This window comes from Atta cephalotes (genome assembly GCF_000143395.1).
Source record: "Atta cephalotes unplaced genomic scaffold scaffold00055, whole genome shotgun sequence".
NCBI classification, from domain to species: Eukaryota; Metazoa; Arthropoda; class Insecta; order Hymenoptera; family Formicidae; genus Atta; species Atta cephalotes.
The window spans coordinates 546,562-563,425 of NW_012130119.1; the positions used below are offsets into that span (position 1 = coordinate 546,562).

The window sequence follows — 16,864 nt, forward strand, 5'->3', positions numbered from 1 at the left end:
CTTAGCAACTACTTTGATCAGTATACTAGAATCTTTTTTTCATTTGTATAACGTATATTTAAAAAAAGAATATGTACTATGTAATTTGTTGACTTTTGTAATAGCATAGTGCATATAAGATAATATGCAAGTTATAGTAGACGATATAAAAATTCTATGATATAAAATACACTTCCGAACAAAGATGTCGTACAAACTCCAGTAGCTCACGAGATACTATACTTTTATTGTAGATGTATAAGACACTGGAAACGCAATGCAGGTTTCAGTTTGCTGGTATTGCTACAAGTGATAAGATGCAATCTCGGCTGATTTAAATTTTTAATTTAAAGATTAAAGCACATTAAGAACATGGATGAAACAATGGTTGATTCAATTTTTTCGGGATCCTTGAAATCCTTACCGCCTGTCAGTTCGAAAATTGTGCGGATATTTACGAGCTCGACCTTTACTGGTAAGCTAATAATAGTCACAAGAGATAATAAAATAAGTAAAGTAAAAAATTTAATATTAAAAAATTGAAAGAAAACAGAAAAGCAATATAAAATAAAATAACTTAATGCAATATGAAATAGTATATATTTACTACATTTATTGATTATATATATTTTATTATATTTTAGACACAACAATGGAAAGAAATACTTTGATGGCGCAGTGCTATCCCAAAATTAAAGACTATTGCAGAGAAAAACATGGCTTAGAATTTCAGGTAGGATATTACTTCAGAAAAAAAACATAATCAATCAAAACATAATCAAACAACATATCAAAACATAATCAAACAACATATCAAAACAAATTATTTAGCAACTGATATATATACTTAGATATACATAGTAAAACATGAGTTATATATCTTGAATAGAGAAATTGATTTTTACGGTGCCAGGTACCAGTAATACATATATAACTCGACCTTTTAATGTTAACCTGTTTTAATGTTGACCTGTTAATCTTTGATAAAAATCGGACATTTAGATCACACACACACACACACACACACACACACACACACACACACACGCGCGCGTATGTATATATGTGACCTAAATGTAATTATCAAGTTCGATAAGTCTTATAATTAAATAGATTTGAGTAATTGACAAAATCAGATGTATAAATCATTATCACTGTATTTTATTTATCTAATTAATCATTTTTTTCTGATCAATATATAATAATATATAATAATATAAACTAACATATTGTAATTATTATTTAAAAAAATAATAATTTGCCTTACGTAATAGTTAAACCCCCTTTTCAGGTGGTTGATATGAGATGGGGTGTACGTGATGAAGCTACTGACGATCATATGACTACAGAGCTGTGTATGAGAGAAATAGAAAATTGTCAGAGATTGTCCATGGGACCCAATTTTGTTGTTAGTAACGTGCTCTTTAATTTAAATGATTTACTCCTCAATTGCCAAAATTATTTGTCGAGAGGAAATTATATACATATTTAACTTCAGAATTATAAATATCTAGTCTTCCAGTAAAAAATCAAACTGTCTTCAAGCTTTAGAATTAAGATTATCAAATGTATTTTTTTAATAAAAAAATAACTAATATAATAAAAATTTCATATGCAGGTATTTCTTGGACAAAAGTATGGATATCGTCCTATACCAACATATGTTCTTAGTTCAGAACTAGAAATGTTAAGAACAGAATTGGACGGTCAAGGAATGGATGTTAGTCTTTTGGATAAGTGGTACAAGAAGGATAGCAATGCTGTGCCACCTACAAGTATATTGCAACCGATTTCATCTATCCTTAAAAATTTTAACAATAAAGTAAATAACTTTCAATTAGTTTAGTAATTCTACTTATTTAATTCAGTGACTACCAATTATATTATGCAAGTATTTCTTTCTTGTAATTATACTTTGTGTTTGTACATCTTTAAGAGAATACCTAAACTGCAACAAGAGGATCAAGCAATCTGGTGGGATACTATGTGCAAAATGCAAAAATTGTTCAGGAAGGGCGCGCAATCTTTATTTAATTCCGGGAAGTTTGACAAAGATACAATGCATAATTATTTCATGTCTGGTAAGAAAGACCCAATAGACATAATAAATAGCTCGATTTTAATAAAATATATACCAATAAAATAAAAAATAATAAATTTTATACGTCTCCATTGATAAAGATAATTTTTCATACAATAATCATTCAAAAAATATAAAATTATGTCCCAATATAATTTATCTAAAAATTTTTAATCATTAATATTAAGACTGAAATATTTTTTAGACGACATTCAAATACTGCATATCATACACATTTGCATTCTAATAAAATCTTAATATAATAAATCCTAAAACAGTGACTGAGCGGGAAGTAATTAACGGCGTATTGAACGTTAAAAATACGAAAAACCATTGCCTAGCGTACGTGCGATATATAAACAATATTAATCTCCAAAATCTAAGGAAGGCCAGTCTATTTCTGGATATAGCTAACAGAAGTTTAGACAATGAAGCCTCGAAATTGTTGGCCGATCTTAGAGATGAACGGCTACCGAATAAAATTGAAAGCACGAATCTACAGAGGTACTTTCCCCTTTCCCGAAAATACATAATAAAATATTTCTGTTGTGATTACTTTGCTTTATGCAGGTACACGGTCGAATGGATAGGAAGAGAGGGTCTGGATCCTGAAACCCATGGCGAGTACCTTCAGCATTTCATCACTCACTTTTACAGAAACATAGTGAAGCTTGTAGACCGCGCCATGAGGAAGGAAGACAATTCCGCGCAAGGACAAATAATAACCGAGATTTTGCAACACCTGCACGCCTGCAATAATTCTGTAAAGGTAGAAATTTGTCAAGATTTTAAATTTAGTTGAAATATAATATGTTAAGTATTAAATTAATTTGTTGTTGTTATGCTCTTTTAAATAAAGTTAGAAGCGAAGTTTAAAAAAAATAAAACTGACAAGCTTATCACATTCACAGGTATTTTACGGACGCGAGGACACGTTAGAGAGAATAAAAAATTACATGCTAGGCGACAGCGATAAGCCATTAGTGTTACACGGAGAAGGAGGATGCGGGAAGACTTCCCTTTTAGCGAAGAGCGCAGGTTTGACGAGCAATACTTGGCTGACTGGTAAGAAACCGATCAGCATAATTCGATTTCTCGGCACTACTCCAGACAGCAGTGCGCTCACGCCCACGTTGATCTCAATCTGTCAACAAGTGAGTATTATTTATACTTCTCTCCGCTTTGAAATATGACAATGAATTTTTGTCATTATTTTCAGATCTCATACAATTATGGATTATCGTTTGAAGAAATCCCAGACGATCTGGTGCCGCTCACAGCCTACTTTAAATATTTGTTGACCTTAGCTAACACTCAACAGCCTATTCTACTGTTTCTGGATAGTGTCGATCAGCTGACAGGTGTACAGGGTAACAAATTATCGTGGTTGCCTACAAGATTACCACCAAACTGTAAGGTAAATATGAATGCAGTCATTAAATAATGTGAATATAATAAAAGAAAATAAATTACAAAACAAAAAAAAAAAATTAAGAAAGAAAAAACTTTTAAGAGAAAGTTTAAATTCCGATCGTGCCGATTCTGACGACGAAAAGAATTCTAAGAATTCTTCGATTTACGTATACGTGTATATTTCAGATGATTTTATCATGCGCAGCGGAAGAATCAAATCCAGTGATTTCGAGAGATTATCAGTTATTACGTAGGATGATAGACACCGAAGAAAGCTTCATCGAGGTAACTGCCTTGGGCGAGGATTTAGCTACGGACGTGATAAGGTGAAGAAATAATCACATATTGTTAGAATTGTTAGAAAAAGATTTGCTTTAAATTGATAAAAAAAATATTGTCTATTTTAAAATTTGTATATTATTCACAATTCTTGTAGAATGTGGATGAAAACAGCCAGAAGGGATTTAAATAACTATCAATGGCGTTTGGTGGCGAACGCTATATCGAAATGTTCCCTACCGATTTTTGTGAAGCTTGTATTCGCAGAGATTTGTCGATGGCGTAGCTACACAAAACCCGCGGACACGCACTTAGCTAGCACAGTGATGGATAGTATAATGATGCTGTTCGAGAGGATTGAGAAGCAGCATGGCAAAATTTTGGTCTTCCACGCTTTGGCTTATATCACGGCTGCCAAGTCCGGCTTGTCGGAATCTGAACTAGAAGATCTGATTTCCTTGGACGATAAGGTTCTTGACGATGTTTACCAGTACCATTTACCACCGGTGAGACGCATCCCACCTCTGCTGTGGACCAGAATACGGAACGATCTGCCCAATTATCTGAGTGAAAGAGAAGCGGACGGTGTGAGCGTGTTAAACTGGTACCATAGACAATTCAGGGACACGGCCAAAGAGCGATACTTTAAGAATATGAACATGGCAATGTATTTTCACTCGATGATTGCGGATTACTATCTGGGAATTTGGGGAGGTGGCAAACCAAAGCCTTTCAAATACACCGAGATACAGAGACATCGGTAAATAGTGACATTGTTACGATAAGTAACATCTTGAATTTCAGTGAATTACTTCATGACAAAGGTAGAAAAATAATAATTCTCACAAACTCATATACAAAGATTTAGCTTTTTATTTTTAAGATAATAAAATTAATGATTTATTTAATCTGAAAAAAATGTCATATTAAAAAATTGAATCCAAAAGGAAAAGTTGATTTTACTAACTATTAAAGAAATAGTGTATAAAGCGATAAACTTTACATATTACAATTTGTAGATTCAATTTAACAGACAAGGAAGGTGTGGCAGATAGAAAAGTGCCGGAGCAACCATTAGCGTTTTATTCAAAGGAGGGAACTATCTCAAGATATAATTTACGAAAGGTACTACGAAAAATGCTATACAATAAAGATGATTGCTAAAGATATTTATTTTTTGTTTCACGACTAAAGTTTGGTGAATTACCGTTTCACTTGGTAAGAGCAAGGCGCTTTAAAGATCTCTTCGAAAATGTTTTATTCAATTATGAGTGGCTGCACGCTAAGCTAAGCTCTTGTCCCTTGCAAGCTGTGCTTTCTGACTTCGAAGATGCGTGTAACTTTGTTGATAATCAAAGTTTGGTCAGGTAAGGCCAGAGAGATCAAATATCTTTTCGGACAACACAAAAGTTGTAATGATCTCTTAATTTGTTAGATATTCTAACTTTTGCATGTCTCGATTTAGATATTTTAATTCTTTCAATATATTATATACAAATATTTATAGATAATTTATGGACACAATTATTTGATATTCTTAATAAATCAGAATATCTTTCCAGAGAACTTATGTTAGTTGCTGATGCTTTGAGATTAGGCGGTGCAATCTTGGGAAATCATCCTGACATGCTTGCGCCACAATTGATCGGTCGATTGTTGCCGGAGATCGGTGCAAATGTTAATGTAAGAATGTTGCTTCGAGCGTGTGATCATGACGGTGTTAAGAATTGCGCTCTGCTTCCTCTTTATCACTGTCTGCACACACCTGGTGGACCATTAAAAGTAATCTATACATTCATTTATATATTATAGCAAATTATTTGATACTTTTAATCAGAAAACTCGATGCTGCTTTCTTCAATAAATTGTAAAATTATATACAACAAATAAAAAGGTCTTTTGTCTTCGTGGAACTGTAATTTATTTGTTAGAGGAATATCTTTAAAACATGACATCATTTTCTAGTATTCGTTGGAAGGTCATCAGTTTGCGGTATTTGGATTTTGCTTAACGTCGGATTATCGATACATTGTATCGATATCCAATAAATTTATCACCTGGGATCTGAGTACCAGTGACATGACTAGAGATGTTAATCCCGGCGTAGAGGGTATAATGCAACGATTAGTCTTAAGCCCCGACAACAGATACGCTGCGGCTTTTACGACCAATTATCAAGTAAATCAATAATCTGATTTTTGAGAAAACTGAAAAATAAAACTCCTCCCAACTTAAAGTTAAATGAATTGTATTTTTCATTTTTACATCTCAAACTTAATATTATAATTATAATATCTAATAATTATAATTATAATATCTTTTATTAACTCAGAGTTTCTCAATTCGACATTTTTTTTGAGGAAAACTTCGAAATTAATTCAAAATACAGTTTCTAGTTAGCTATTTCATGACGCGTGATTTTCTATAGAGTGTCGTTTTGAATACCTTGACGAGCGAATTTGTCGTTATCGACAATCCTTTACCGAATGGGGACGCAGTGGCCGGCGTGCATTTAATGAATCAGTACGCCTTTATCTACGGGAAGCTAGGCTGGTGTAGATTCGACTTGCGAGGAAATCTGCTTGATACTCACAGCAACCCCGAGGATTCCAATAAATGGCCAATTTTATGTAAGAAGTAGATCATTATATTGAACGTATATTATATTGAATATACATATTTCCTACATCATTCTTATTTTTATGTTTCCTTATAGGTATGGAGTATACAAATCTGGATCTCTACAGAATTATATTCTGGTCGGGGAGCCTCGACGACACACGTATGCTTTTGCATACTTACAGGAAGAAGACATCATTGGATCCGTTCCAGTTTCACAGGTGAGAAGACAGAACTGTTATTAAATTAAACAAGGACAAAGAATTTAATTATAATTTACAGAGATTTTAATTATAATTTATATTTGACTATTACAAGTCCTTTCTAATTTAGAACTGTTATTAACAGCGATTGTGTTAAAAAGAGTACAATAACAGAAGATTGTCATGGATTTTTTTCAGTGCTTTGATCATGACGAAGGACAAGGATACTTTGTACGCATGTACGAACAAAGATGATTATAGAATTACGAAATATAAAAGCGATGAGACCTCATCTTATTGGGAAAAAGTTTTCGACATGCCGCGAGCGTACAATGACGACGTGGAGTATCTGTTACAGCTGAAGTTGGATAGAGAGGAAGAAATGCTCTTGGCGACGACCGGAAATGGATTCATCGTGTGGTTTCTGGAAAGTAAAAGCGACGCGCATGTTTTAATGTTGCCGAACGGAGTTAGGAATATCAATACACGAATGATGTGTTCGAACTCTGTTATGGTCAGCGGCACCAAGAATTATGCTGTTGCTGGTGTAAGGTGCGCGTCTGAGAACTATCATCATTTTTTATTTAGCTTGAAGTTTTATAGATTGCGAGAAAAAATAAAAACTTTATGAGATAATTCAATAATAAACATTATGCGCCGATGATTCAAACCGTCGATATCAAATCTAATAGATATCTAATCTAATAGATTTTATAGAACAAATACATTGAGGTACAAACTATATTATTAATTACGGCTAAAAGAAGAGAGGAATAAATAAATTGCATTTTAAAATGCAAAGAAATGACGAAAACTTATTCTGTATAACAAGAGTTTGACTTGAAGCTATAAATAAATTCAAAATTAAAATTCTACAAATTAAAATGAAGGAATATAATATTGCATTTTGATAAAGAAGCAATTTTTTAGCAGGAAATATTGAATAAATTCCATGTATTATCGAATATTTTATAAATTATAAAAAAAGAACAAAGTTACATGAGTTTAAATTGTCTTTCTTAGGAAAAATCTGTACGTTTGGTCGCTCGAGACGTCTGATTTGGTAAAGATACTAGATGCGCACTTTGCAAGGATCATTCAATTGGAAGCGTTGACTGTCGGAAATTGGAATAGCGTTGTAACGTCGAGCATTGATAGAAGCGTCAAGGTGTGGAATATCAACAATATTTTCGAACAAGTTCACGTCATAGACAGGCATGAACTACAGATAGACATGTTAAGGTAATCCTGTAAAGAAAGAAACAGAAGTAGAAATTGCGCGTGTAATTCACTTTGTATATTGTACAACAGTTTGGCCGAGGAAGGTAACTTAGCCGTTACAGTTACCAGAGATTGCGTGGGTGTTTGGGATTTATTAACGGGTAGACTAATATCGAAGCTGGCTGACAGTCCATTGGGAGCAATTGTTACACACGCTTGCATTACGCAGGACAGCAAGTAAGTTAATTTCATTCAATTTAATCTCATCAAATTGATTTAGTGAAATTGGATTTTTTTTATTGTGAAGTTTAATCGAAAAAAGCTTGATAGACTTAAAAGTAATTTTCATTTCAGGTATATTGTGTCGACGGAATCAGGCAATGTTCTCATTTGGAATAGAATTACGGAGCAAGTATTATTCAAGGAGGAGCAAAAGAACGTCAAGCAGTTAACATTGATAGAAAAGTCATCGAAGTTCATAGCCGTTTCGAGGCCCAATAATCTCACGGGAGTAGAAAACGTGCGAACTATGGCGATTCTCGTCGTGAGAAGTATTCCTGGTAAGAGAATTTTCGACAATTCACACAACGCGAATATCTTGGAAGTTTTAATAAATACATATCTCATATTAGATGGTAAAACAATATTCTCTTTGGAGTATCCTGTAAGAAGTAATACCAGTACACCCTTCCGACAAGTGGTGATAACATCGGATGATGCTTTTCTGGCTGTACCAGCGGCTGACAAAGGCAGCAGGGATTGTATTATAATTTATAGCGCGAAAACAGGAGCACTGATCAGCAAAATACCTATAAAGTTGCCCGGATTTAAGGTAACGAGTTTGCTTATAGGCAAATCAATTATTATATCATAGCGGAATAATTTTAAATGATTCAAATGAAGATAAATATTTGGCAAACGTTTGATTTGTTATAAATTTAAGCTACAATAAATAAAATAAAATATAATGTTGCTGCAAAAATTTATATTAATAGGATATTGTGTGTATTACACCGATGCCTAACAAACCCCAATGGATAGGTATCATTGGTTCCGATAAAGGTACAATTCTTGATATTAACAAGAAAAAGATTATACGTACGATTCCAAAATGGAGCGGAAACATCAGCAAGGATGGCAAATACACTTTGTACGCGCCTAGCAGGTGATGAAACATTATTCAAACATTTTTAATTATGTATTCTATTACAAAAAAAAAACAACTCAATATATGCATTTTAGAGGTGGTCTCGAACTCATAGAATTAAAGAAGGGTACAAGCGTAAAAACCTATATACCAAAGGTGGCTGAAGGAGTGTTTACTGTTATATCAATGTTTAATCGTACAGACGAATATGTGTTGTATTATCATAGCGGTCGAAAAACAATTAGAGTTTTCAGGTAAATATACATTCAAGGATAGTGGGATTAATCTGTCAAATCATAAGAAGTTACTTCGAGATTTTGTTCAAATCTTATTTATGTCTATATATTGACTGAGTACGTTTAGAATACATTATATGTACATACATTTCACAGATCTTCGGACTGTGAAATAATAGCAAATTACAGAGTACAAGCTGAATTAAGTGCAATCGATAGCACGCATAATGGTAAGAGCATTGTTTTGGGGACAGTCGATGGCTGCGTGTCAGTATTGGCGATAGCTGACCCTCAGAAACCTGAGATGACGGAATATCTTGAAAACGTGCCGTCTCGTGATGAAGAGGTGAGAAAGAAAATTTAATAAATATATACAAGTACTTGATGTTTTGAAGAAAGAAATAAAATCAAATTTGGTTACTGTTCCTAATAAATACATGTATTTGCTAATAAATACATTTAAACCTAGGCTTGTTCTTTTTAGCTGAACTACTACTTGCACAGTTTATTTCTTTTCTCTCTTTTTTTTTATATTAGAAAGCTTTCCCGCATAAGACACAAATGTCCCAGTCTAACATTACATCCTCAATGGCTGTGTTCAGCAGAATGTTTATTTTGCAACTGTTGAAAGTTTTCTTTGCATTAATTGGATTATGCTTACAGTAAAGTCACAAGTTGTAAACCGTAAGAAATTGGCCAAGTACAATTAAGTGTAAGAAGAATAATCATAAACTGATTAGTTATAATAATTTCTTACGACTTATGATTCTATTGTAGAACAGACCTTATACTTTTTTTAGATCTAAAGAAATGATTCTATCTCAGCAAACAATTGTCTATTCGCGTTGCTTGCACTTTTTGCACTAAGCATCTTCGCTTTCTTTCTCTTCGACGCACGAATATATATTTATCTCATTTTAAGTGCAAAAATTTTTGGAGATTTCAAGCAAACGCAGACAGATCTAATCATAAAACGGTTGCAAAATTGTTGTGTTCTGCTGAATGCCATTGTGCCAGTATTAAACAAAGATGAAATCACCATAGGCCTGTTCTTTTTCCATATCTCAAAACTGAACTTCTTGCACGATTCATTTTTCTCTTCAATATGAAAAAAATACTTAAGACATTTATCTAAAAGGAAAAACTTTCTCAGAAATAAAAAAAAACAAGCATTCTCTTGTTATTTAATAAAATATTTTTTTATTTGCAACATGATAAATCGAAATGACACTTTGAATTGTTGTCAGTGTATACTAAAATAGAGAAACAAGTTCACGTTCATTCTAATAAAATGTCTTTTAACGCTCTCGTCAACAAAGTTGGCGTATAAACTTACTAGCAGTATACAATCTCCTATTTCATGTATTTTACCATAAAGTAAAATTAAAATTGTGCGTTAAAAATAAACTTTATATTAAAATTTTCATCGAAGCGCGCCGAGACGTGTTTACATGCGCGCACAAGTTAGGTTAGGGTTAGGTTAGGTTTATTATCACAGCAAAAGAATGTGGGTCTGAAGATTGTAGTTAGTAAATACAATCGAGATAAACGTCGAGACTTACGCGAGGTGTTGCCGATGATCCCCCAGATACTCGCATTTAATGCAATTGTCGCCGATATATCGTCGTACGGGGTAATCGTGGACCTCGCCGAGACGATGCCGTCGGTCTTTCGGCTTCGCAACAATTTCAACCTCACTTTTCACGTCTTTCGTGCAACCTACGAGAAATCGTAACTATATCACATCGTTTTATCACGTAGACCCTCGATCCCTTGGCGTACTCGAGCATGTGCAGCACGTGTTGCTATCCTATCGGTGTAAAGTCACGCATCGCCGTCGAATGGAATTCTTCTTCTTTCTCGTTAACGTGAAGATTTGTTCCTTCTGATAACGATTTGTTGATAGGAGAACAATTAATGAATCATTTCCACTAATAAGCAAACACGAGCCTCACCGCTATCGCGTGCTCACGATATTATCCACACCTCTCGATCCCCTCGTGCTCGTGGCGCTCGTGCAGAATCCAGCGAAAGTGGCGCCTGCGCGGATTCTAAAGCTGGAAACACAATGAAAAGCACAGGCAATAGGAATAGGAAATAACAAATTTTAACCTATCAGAAATCATATATATTAGAATGGACGCTTTCTGTTAAGTTAAAATCTCTTATTCCCTGTTTTTATTGCTTGTGTTTTTCATTGCGTTTCTGGTTTAAAGCCCCAGACACAATGCGAAGGAATAGTGATAGAAATAACACGATTTCAACCTATCGAAAATCAGATACACTGGAATATACAGCAACAAACTTGCGATCAGCTTGCAACTAATGTAAAACCAGCTTTAGATGACTAATGCCTGTTTCCAACAATACACATTAACTTTGATCTCGATTCAATTTACTCTTTTTTTAATCTTTAGAACTAGAAAAAGACAAAGAATAAGTTGAACCGAGAAAGTTAATCTACATTGACGGAAATAGGCATTAGCCCGGATCCTAAGAGCAACAGCGCTCTGACACAGAACACTGATTGGTGAAAAGTCGATTGAAATTTTATTTCCATCATCCGTTTTTTACCAATCAGCGTTCGGTGTCAAAGCGCTGTTGCCCATATGGAGGATCTGGGTTTAGTCATCTTAATGGACATGAGATGACTGCATATAGTAATAAGAATCAGAGAGTTCGGTTTAGGTAAACATAACACTTATCTTTTTTATTTAATTTTTTTTTATCTTCCTTCTTTCCCTTATTAGCATTTAATTAGTCGCAATTAAGATTTATTTGATTTTAAGTGCAAAAAGTGTAATAGAATGCAACAATGAATAGGGCTTAGGGTCACTTTATGATTCGCCAATTAGCGTATCGGCTGATTAATCCATTAGAATTGATCAATCGCATTTATTATTTCGTTTGACGATAGATGCGATTGGCCAATTCCAATGGACTAATCAGCCAATTACGTTAATCGAATCGTAAAATTACCCTTATATGTAATACATTTCAAAACGTACTAAATAATTCTATAAAATATGTAATACGAACTGTAGATTTTCATTATAATTGGCTTCAGCAGAATTTATTTTGCAACGATTGAAAGTTTTTTTTAGGTTGATTGGATTATATTTTTGGATCTAAAAGTATAATCCAATCAGAGTGAAGAAAACTTCCAATAGTTGTAAATTATATCTTTTGCTGAACGCGGCCAATTATAATAAAAATCTACAGTTCGTGTTATATATTTTATAGAATTTTTTCACTTTAATTACCTTTACCATAAAAGCGAAAGAATGATTGGCTACTGCGCCAACTTCTGCAGCGCAGTAAGAAAACTGCGCATAAAAGAACAAATACAAATATAGAAACAGAAATAAATATTAAGATTTACCTAGTCAGATACCAGTTACACTGGAATATATGATTTTTGATAGATTGAAAACTTAATATTTACTCCTATTCCTAATGGATGCATTCAGTACCAAGACTGCTTATTGAGCTTTTATATCTGTTGGGTTATATATTTTTAGTTCTAACGGAATATGCCAATTGCAAAAGCACTTAGCGATTATACTGAATGCACCCACTATTTCCTGCATTGTATACAAAACCTTCAAGCGTGATCAATCTAGAGATTGAGAGATTGAGATTAGATTGGAATTTAATCAGAAGAAAGAAAATCAATCTCAAGTTCAGTGAATTTGCTTTGATTGATTAAATCCAATCTTAATCTTTGTCTGATCATGTTTTAAGCATTACTGCGTTCAGTGTATAGAAATATATACTTTTCTATTCATTAAAATAATCCTTTTGTTCTAACATAATGCTAAAAAGAACATATCTATAGATTTATATACATATAATGCATTTCGGAAAAATTTCAAGGTACTTTTTCAGAAATTTTCATAAATTTAGAATACAAATTCTTAAAAATATTGGGGGATATTATGAGAATTTTTCCTACCATTTTGGTATATCTACGGCATAATGAACAAACTGCGCATGTGCGATTAAAACCGCGAAAACGATGCAAAATTTAAAAATAATTCAAAGAGAATACGAGTCTCGTTCTACGAATTTTGTCCAAGTTTGTTTCTGTTTTCTTTTTTCTAATCATGTAAGACACGTCGTTCTGTTTCAGTGGAAGAAGAAGACCGAGAAGCATCGGGCGGCGATAAAATTCAAAGCTGCTGCTCGGATCGCCCGCGTGACGCACGATTTGTCCACGAGCGTGAAGTCAACTGGCGATGTCTCGCAAACGATCGAGGAAGCGGATGAAAACGCGGAATGAAAACTCGGAGTGAACTCTGAGCAAACTAGTACTTCGTATTGTCACTTCATAGTCAAGCCTTCTTTAAAAAAAGAATGAAAAAAAAATGGCAGTAGCCTCGTTAGCATTATAAGTAGGGGCTAGGGCGCATGTATTTGAAATACTTTTATTTAAAACACATTATTTGTAATACAAATGTATTTTGTAGTTCAGCAGAGCACTTGAAAGTATTACGTAGTTTGTATTTAAAATTAAAAGATTAAAAGTTATTTTTATTTTGTAATTCAAATAATAAATAAAATTGATTGTCAATTATAGTAATCAAAATACTTCTAATTTTTCGTTATTAATACTGAAATATAAAGAAAAAAAAAACAAAATACTTTTATATGCTTCAAAGAAATACAAAATATTTTCATGTGCTCCGTTGAAATGCAATTGTCTTACAAATACTATTTTTCAAATACTGTTTTTCAAATGCCTAGCCCTGATTACAAGATCAATATAGTCTATAGTATTATAGTGAGATAATCGGTCGATCGATCGTTAAGGGAAAGGCGAGCGGTACAAAGAGAGAGAAAGAGAAAGCCTATGGCTACAGAATTTATATTACATTTATTTATGTCTTTTCCTTCGTGTAACTTTTCTTACAATCTCCCACGCCTGCTTTCTCACTCTCAATGTCTTTCCAATCGAATGGTAAACTGTGGCACGGGACGAGCTTGATCTCGTCTTCCCCGAGGATGATGCCGTTGCTCACCGGAGGGGGGGTTCGTCAGATGAGTTTCGCGAGGACCGAGAGCTCCGCTTTTTCTAAATTACATCCTTGGCAATGCTCGGCCCCACGCGATGGGATCACCGAGTTGCTCTTGAAAGTGTCCCGTGTGTACGAATCGCGGGCGTTCGCGATTTTCTTCCTGTCGGTTGAGACGAAAGATTCGCTGTGCCGCTGAGAATAACATGAAATCGCTTGCGGCGAGCGAGTTTCGAAACGGAACTTGGATCATCAAGTCGTTTCGGCGAAACTGGGATAAAAGGCACGGATGCGTTTGTTGATGGAAAATCCGCTCCCTAAACTTCCTTCTTATATTTTCTTATATATAGAACGCATATCGCAAGAGAAAGGCGCTTGTTTTGTTCGAAAGTGATTGTGGAAATTTGTCTTCGTCAGTTAACTTCGGCAATACATTACAATGTTATATCTCTCTTCGAGTGAACGTAGCCGGAATGATCTTATCGCGACAATACATTGCAACAATAGATGGTAAATCGTTTTATTGCCGAGAGTTATAGATAAGCCGTTCTCAGTAGAATATCTTTTATAATTATTGGACATTTTCTTCGTCGAGATAGTACTATTCCTCTAAATGTAGAAATATAATTCAATCAATACAAAGAAAATTTCCAACAGTTGCAAAAAAATATTCTATTAAACGCGATCAATGAATTACACAGAATTATACAGAATTATTTTATGATGCGCTCTGGCAACTGTGCGTTTTATCCTAATTTCATGCGACGCGTTTATGCCTTCGGATATTGAAAATCGCGTCTTGAAAGCTCGGACCGCTTCATGCGGACTCGTGTACACCGTGTTTCATGGACGCAAAGGCTCTCATTTAGAAACAGAAATCGATCTCGAATCACGTCAAGATACATTGATTCTTATCGATAATCGAATCGACCTTGAATTGAACTACAGAACTACATTTCGGCGCTGTTGGTAATACATCGCGAATGTAGTGCTAGTAACGTGACAAATGCGCACTGGTTGAATTAGTCGGTTCATTTGCTTTTCCATTTTTTTTTAGGCTGGTAACTAATAATTTTATGAAGTGTATGTCTGATTGTATTTATAAAATGCTGCATATACGATACTGTTAACAATATTCGGATTAAAGTCGATGCGAAGTTTTCGAGTCGAATGTACGCGTTTTTATTTCTGTTTTTCTCCATTTGAACGAACGACTGGAGCTTGCTCGAAAATACCGATTATCCGCGATAGGCTTATCTAAATTATTCTGCAGTCGGGCTATTTTGTTTGGTATCTTATTAAATCTTCCTTTTCTTATTTCTTGTCAAATATTGGGACTTCTTCAAAAATATGCTATAGCGATCTTGATGACATAGTGCCTTGTTGGATTCTTATTGCAGTTCACCGCCCTTTTGTGTTTGCTGTTGTTGTTGATCCCGTTGTTGCTGCGCTTGTAATGTATCTTTAATATGTTTCTCAACCTGTGAAAGATAGACGGATGTATAAATAGATGATGTAAATGCAATAAAGAGATAAATTAAAAACGATCATATATTTCTTATTCAAAATATTTTTTTTCTACATACATTTTTACATCATATTTAGCAAGGAATAGCAAAAGATACTAATTTAATTTAAATGTAAATTTAATTTAAATTTCTTTATAAAAAGACTTAAAAATTCATTCTAATCTTGTTATTGGATAAATGCTTTGAATTTGTGTTCTATTGACAAGTACTTAATAATAAGACGAACAAAACAGCTTAGCTTAAAATAACTTAAATTAGCTAGTAAATTAAGAAACATGTATACTTGTGCATATGCTATTGCAAATATAATCCTGCTCATTTAAATATCTCATTAGTACGTACCACTTTTTTTACATGTCTATATGCACCAGATTCTGTGTTTCCATGAACATTGTCCACTTTGTACGGCGGTCTAATAGTGACATTATTAAATACAACAATATTAGCTCCATTCCACGTAATATCTTGAATAGTTTTTGAAATAGCAATAAAGAGCTTCTGTCCCTCTGGAGATACTCCGGCCTGCAGAGCCATTACCAGTCTCCTCTTCTCATCGATCTGATTACGGACTCTCGTGTTTAGCCTTTGTAAATTAAGGCTCTGTGGTGGTTCACTGGTAGTAGGACTAACTTCTCGTGTCACTTGAACGTTGGACACAAGGGATAAATTTACTATATGTATATCATTTAATGAGGGTCTCCCACTCGACGATGGAGATTCTAACAAAAATTACTATTAAGGAAAATATTACTTTCAAATACAGATAAATGTTGCTTTTCATAATTACATCTCGGTGAACAATAGTTACGACAACAGATTTATGGCAAAATAATAGCAGCTCAGCAAAAACTTTAAAGCATTAGATCATTATTATACATAATTTAATTCCATAAATATAATCATAACTTCAATGAATTCGTTGTAGATCCATTGTTATAGATTTTTAAATTTTCTGTTTATCAATAAAAAGTTGCTCCAATATATATTAAGATATTCAATGACTTAAGATTCAACAGTGATTAACGTTATATACATATATATATGTGTATATATATATATATATGTGTGTGTGTGTGTGTGTGTGTGTGTGTACATGTGCATGTGTATATATGTGTGTGTGTGTATATATATATATATATATAT

General features: G+C 33.7%; 2 protein-coding genes across 2 annotated transcripts in view; one reads left to right on the forward strand and one right to left on the reverse strand.

Annotated features, from left to right (window-relative positions):
- The first annotated feature begins 351 nt into the window (after positions 1–351).
- LOC105623319 (NACHT and WD repeat domain-containing protein 2) lies at positions 352–13,459 on the forward strand. Its single transcript, XM_012204717.1, has 26 exons — positions 352–454; positions 624–712; positions 1,271–1,387; positions 1,598–1,801; positions 1,916–2,060; positions 2,338–2,563; positions 2,630–2,828; positions 2,971–3,213; positions 3,279–3,476; positions 3,659–3,798; positions 3,909–4,511; positions 4,771–4,876; positions 4,946–5,118; positions 5,314–5,533; positions 5,717–5,929; positions 6,180–6,381; positions 6,468–6,591; positions 6,772–7,125; positions 7,597–7,815; positions 7,885–8,031; positions 8,149–8,354; positions 8,427–8,626; positions 8,790–8,959; positions 9,037–9,195; positions 9,334–9,523; positions 13,310–13,459. The coding sequence occupies exons 1-26, from the start codon at positions 352–354 to the stop codon at positions 13,457–13,459; spliced, it is 5,100 nt and encodes a 1,699-aa protein (XP_012060107.1).
- A 2,047-nt stretch (positions 13,460–15,506) lies between these two features.
- Positions 15,507–16,864, reverse strand: part of LOC105623289 (protein LSM12 homolog) — a 2,407-nt gene continuing 1,049 nt past the window's right edge. Inside the window, exons 2-4 of the mRNA XM_012204687.1 lie at positions 16,064–16,440; positions 15,598–15,673; positions 15,507–15,532 (exon numbers count right to left, since the gene is read on the reverse strand). Of these exons, the coding sequence (XP_012060077.1) occupies positions 15,507–15,532; positions 15,598–15,673; positions 16,064–16,440 (479 nt within the window). The remainder of the gene's footprint in view (positions 15,533–15,597; positions 15,674–16,063; positions 16,441–16,864) is intronic.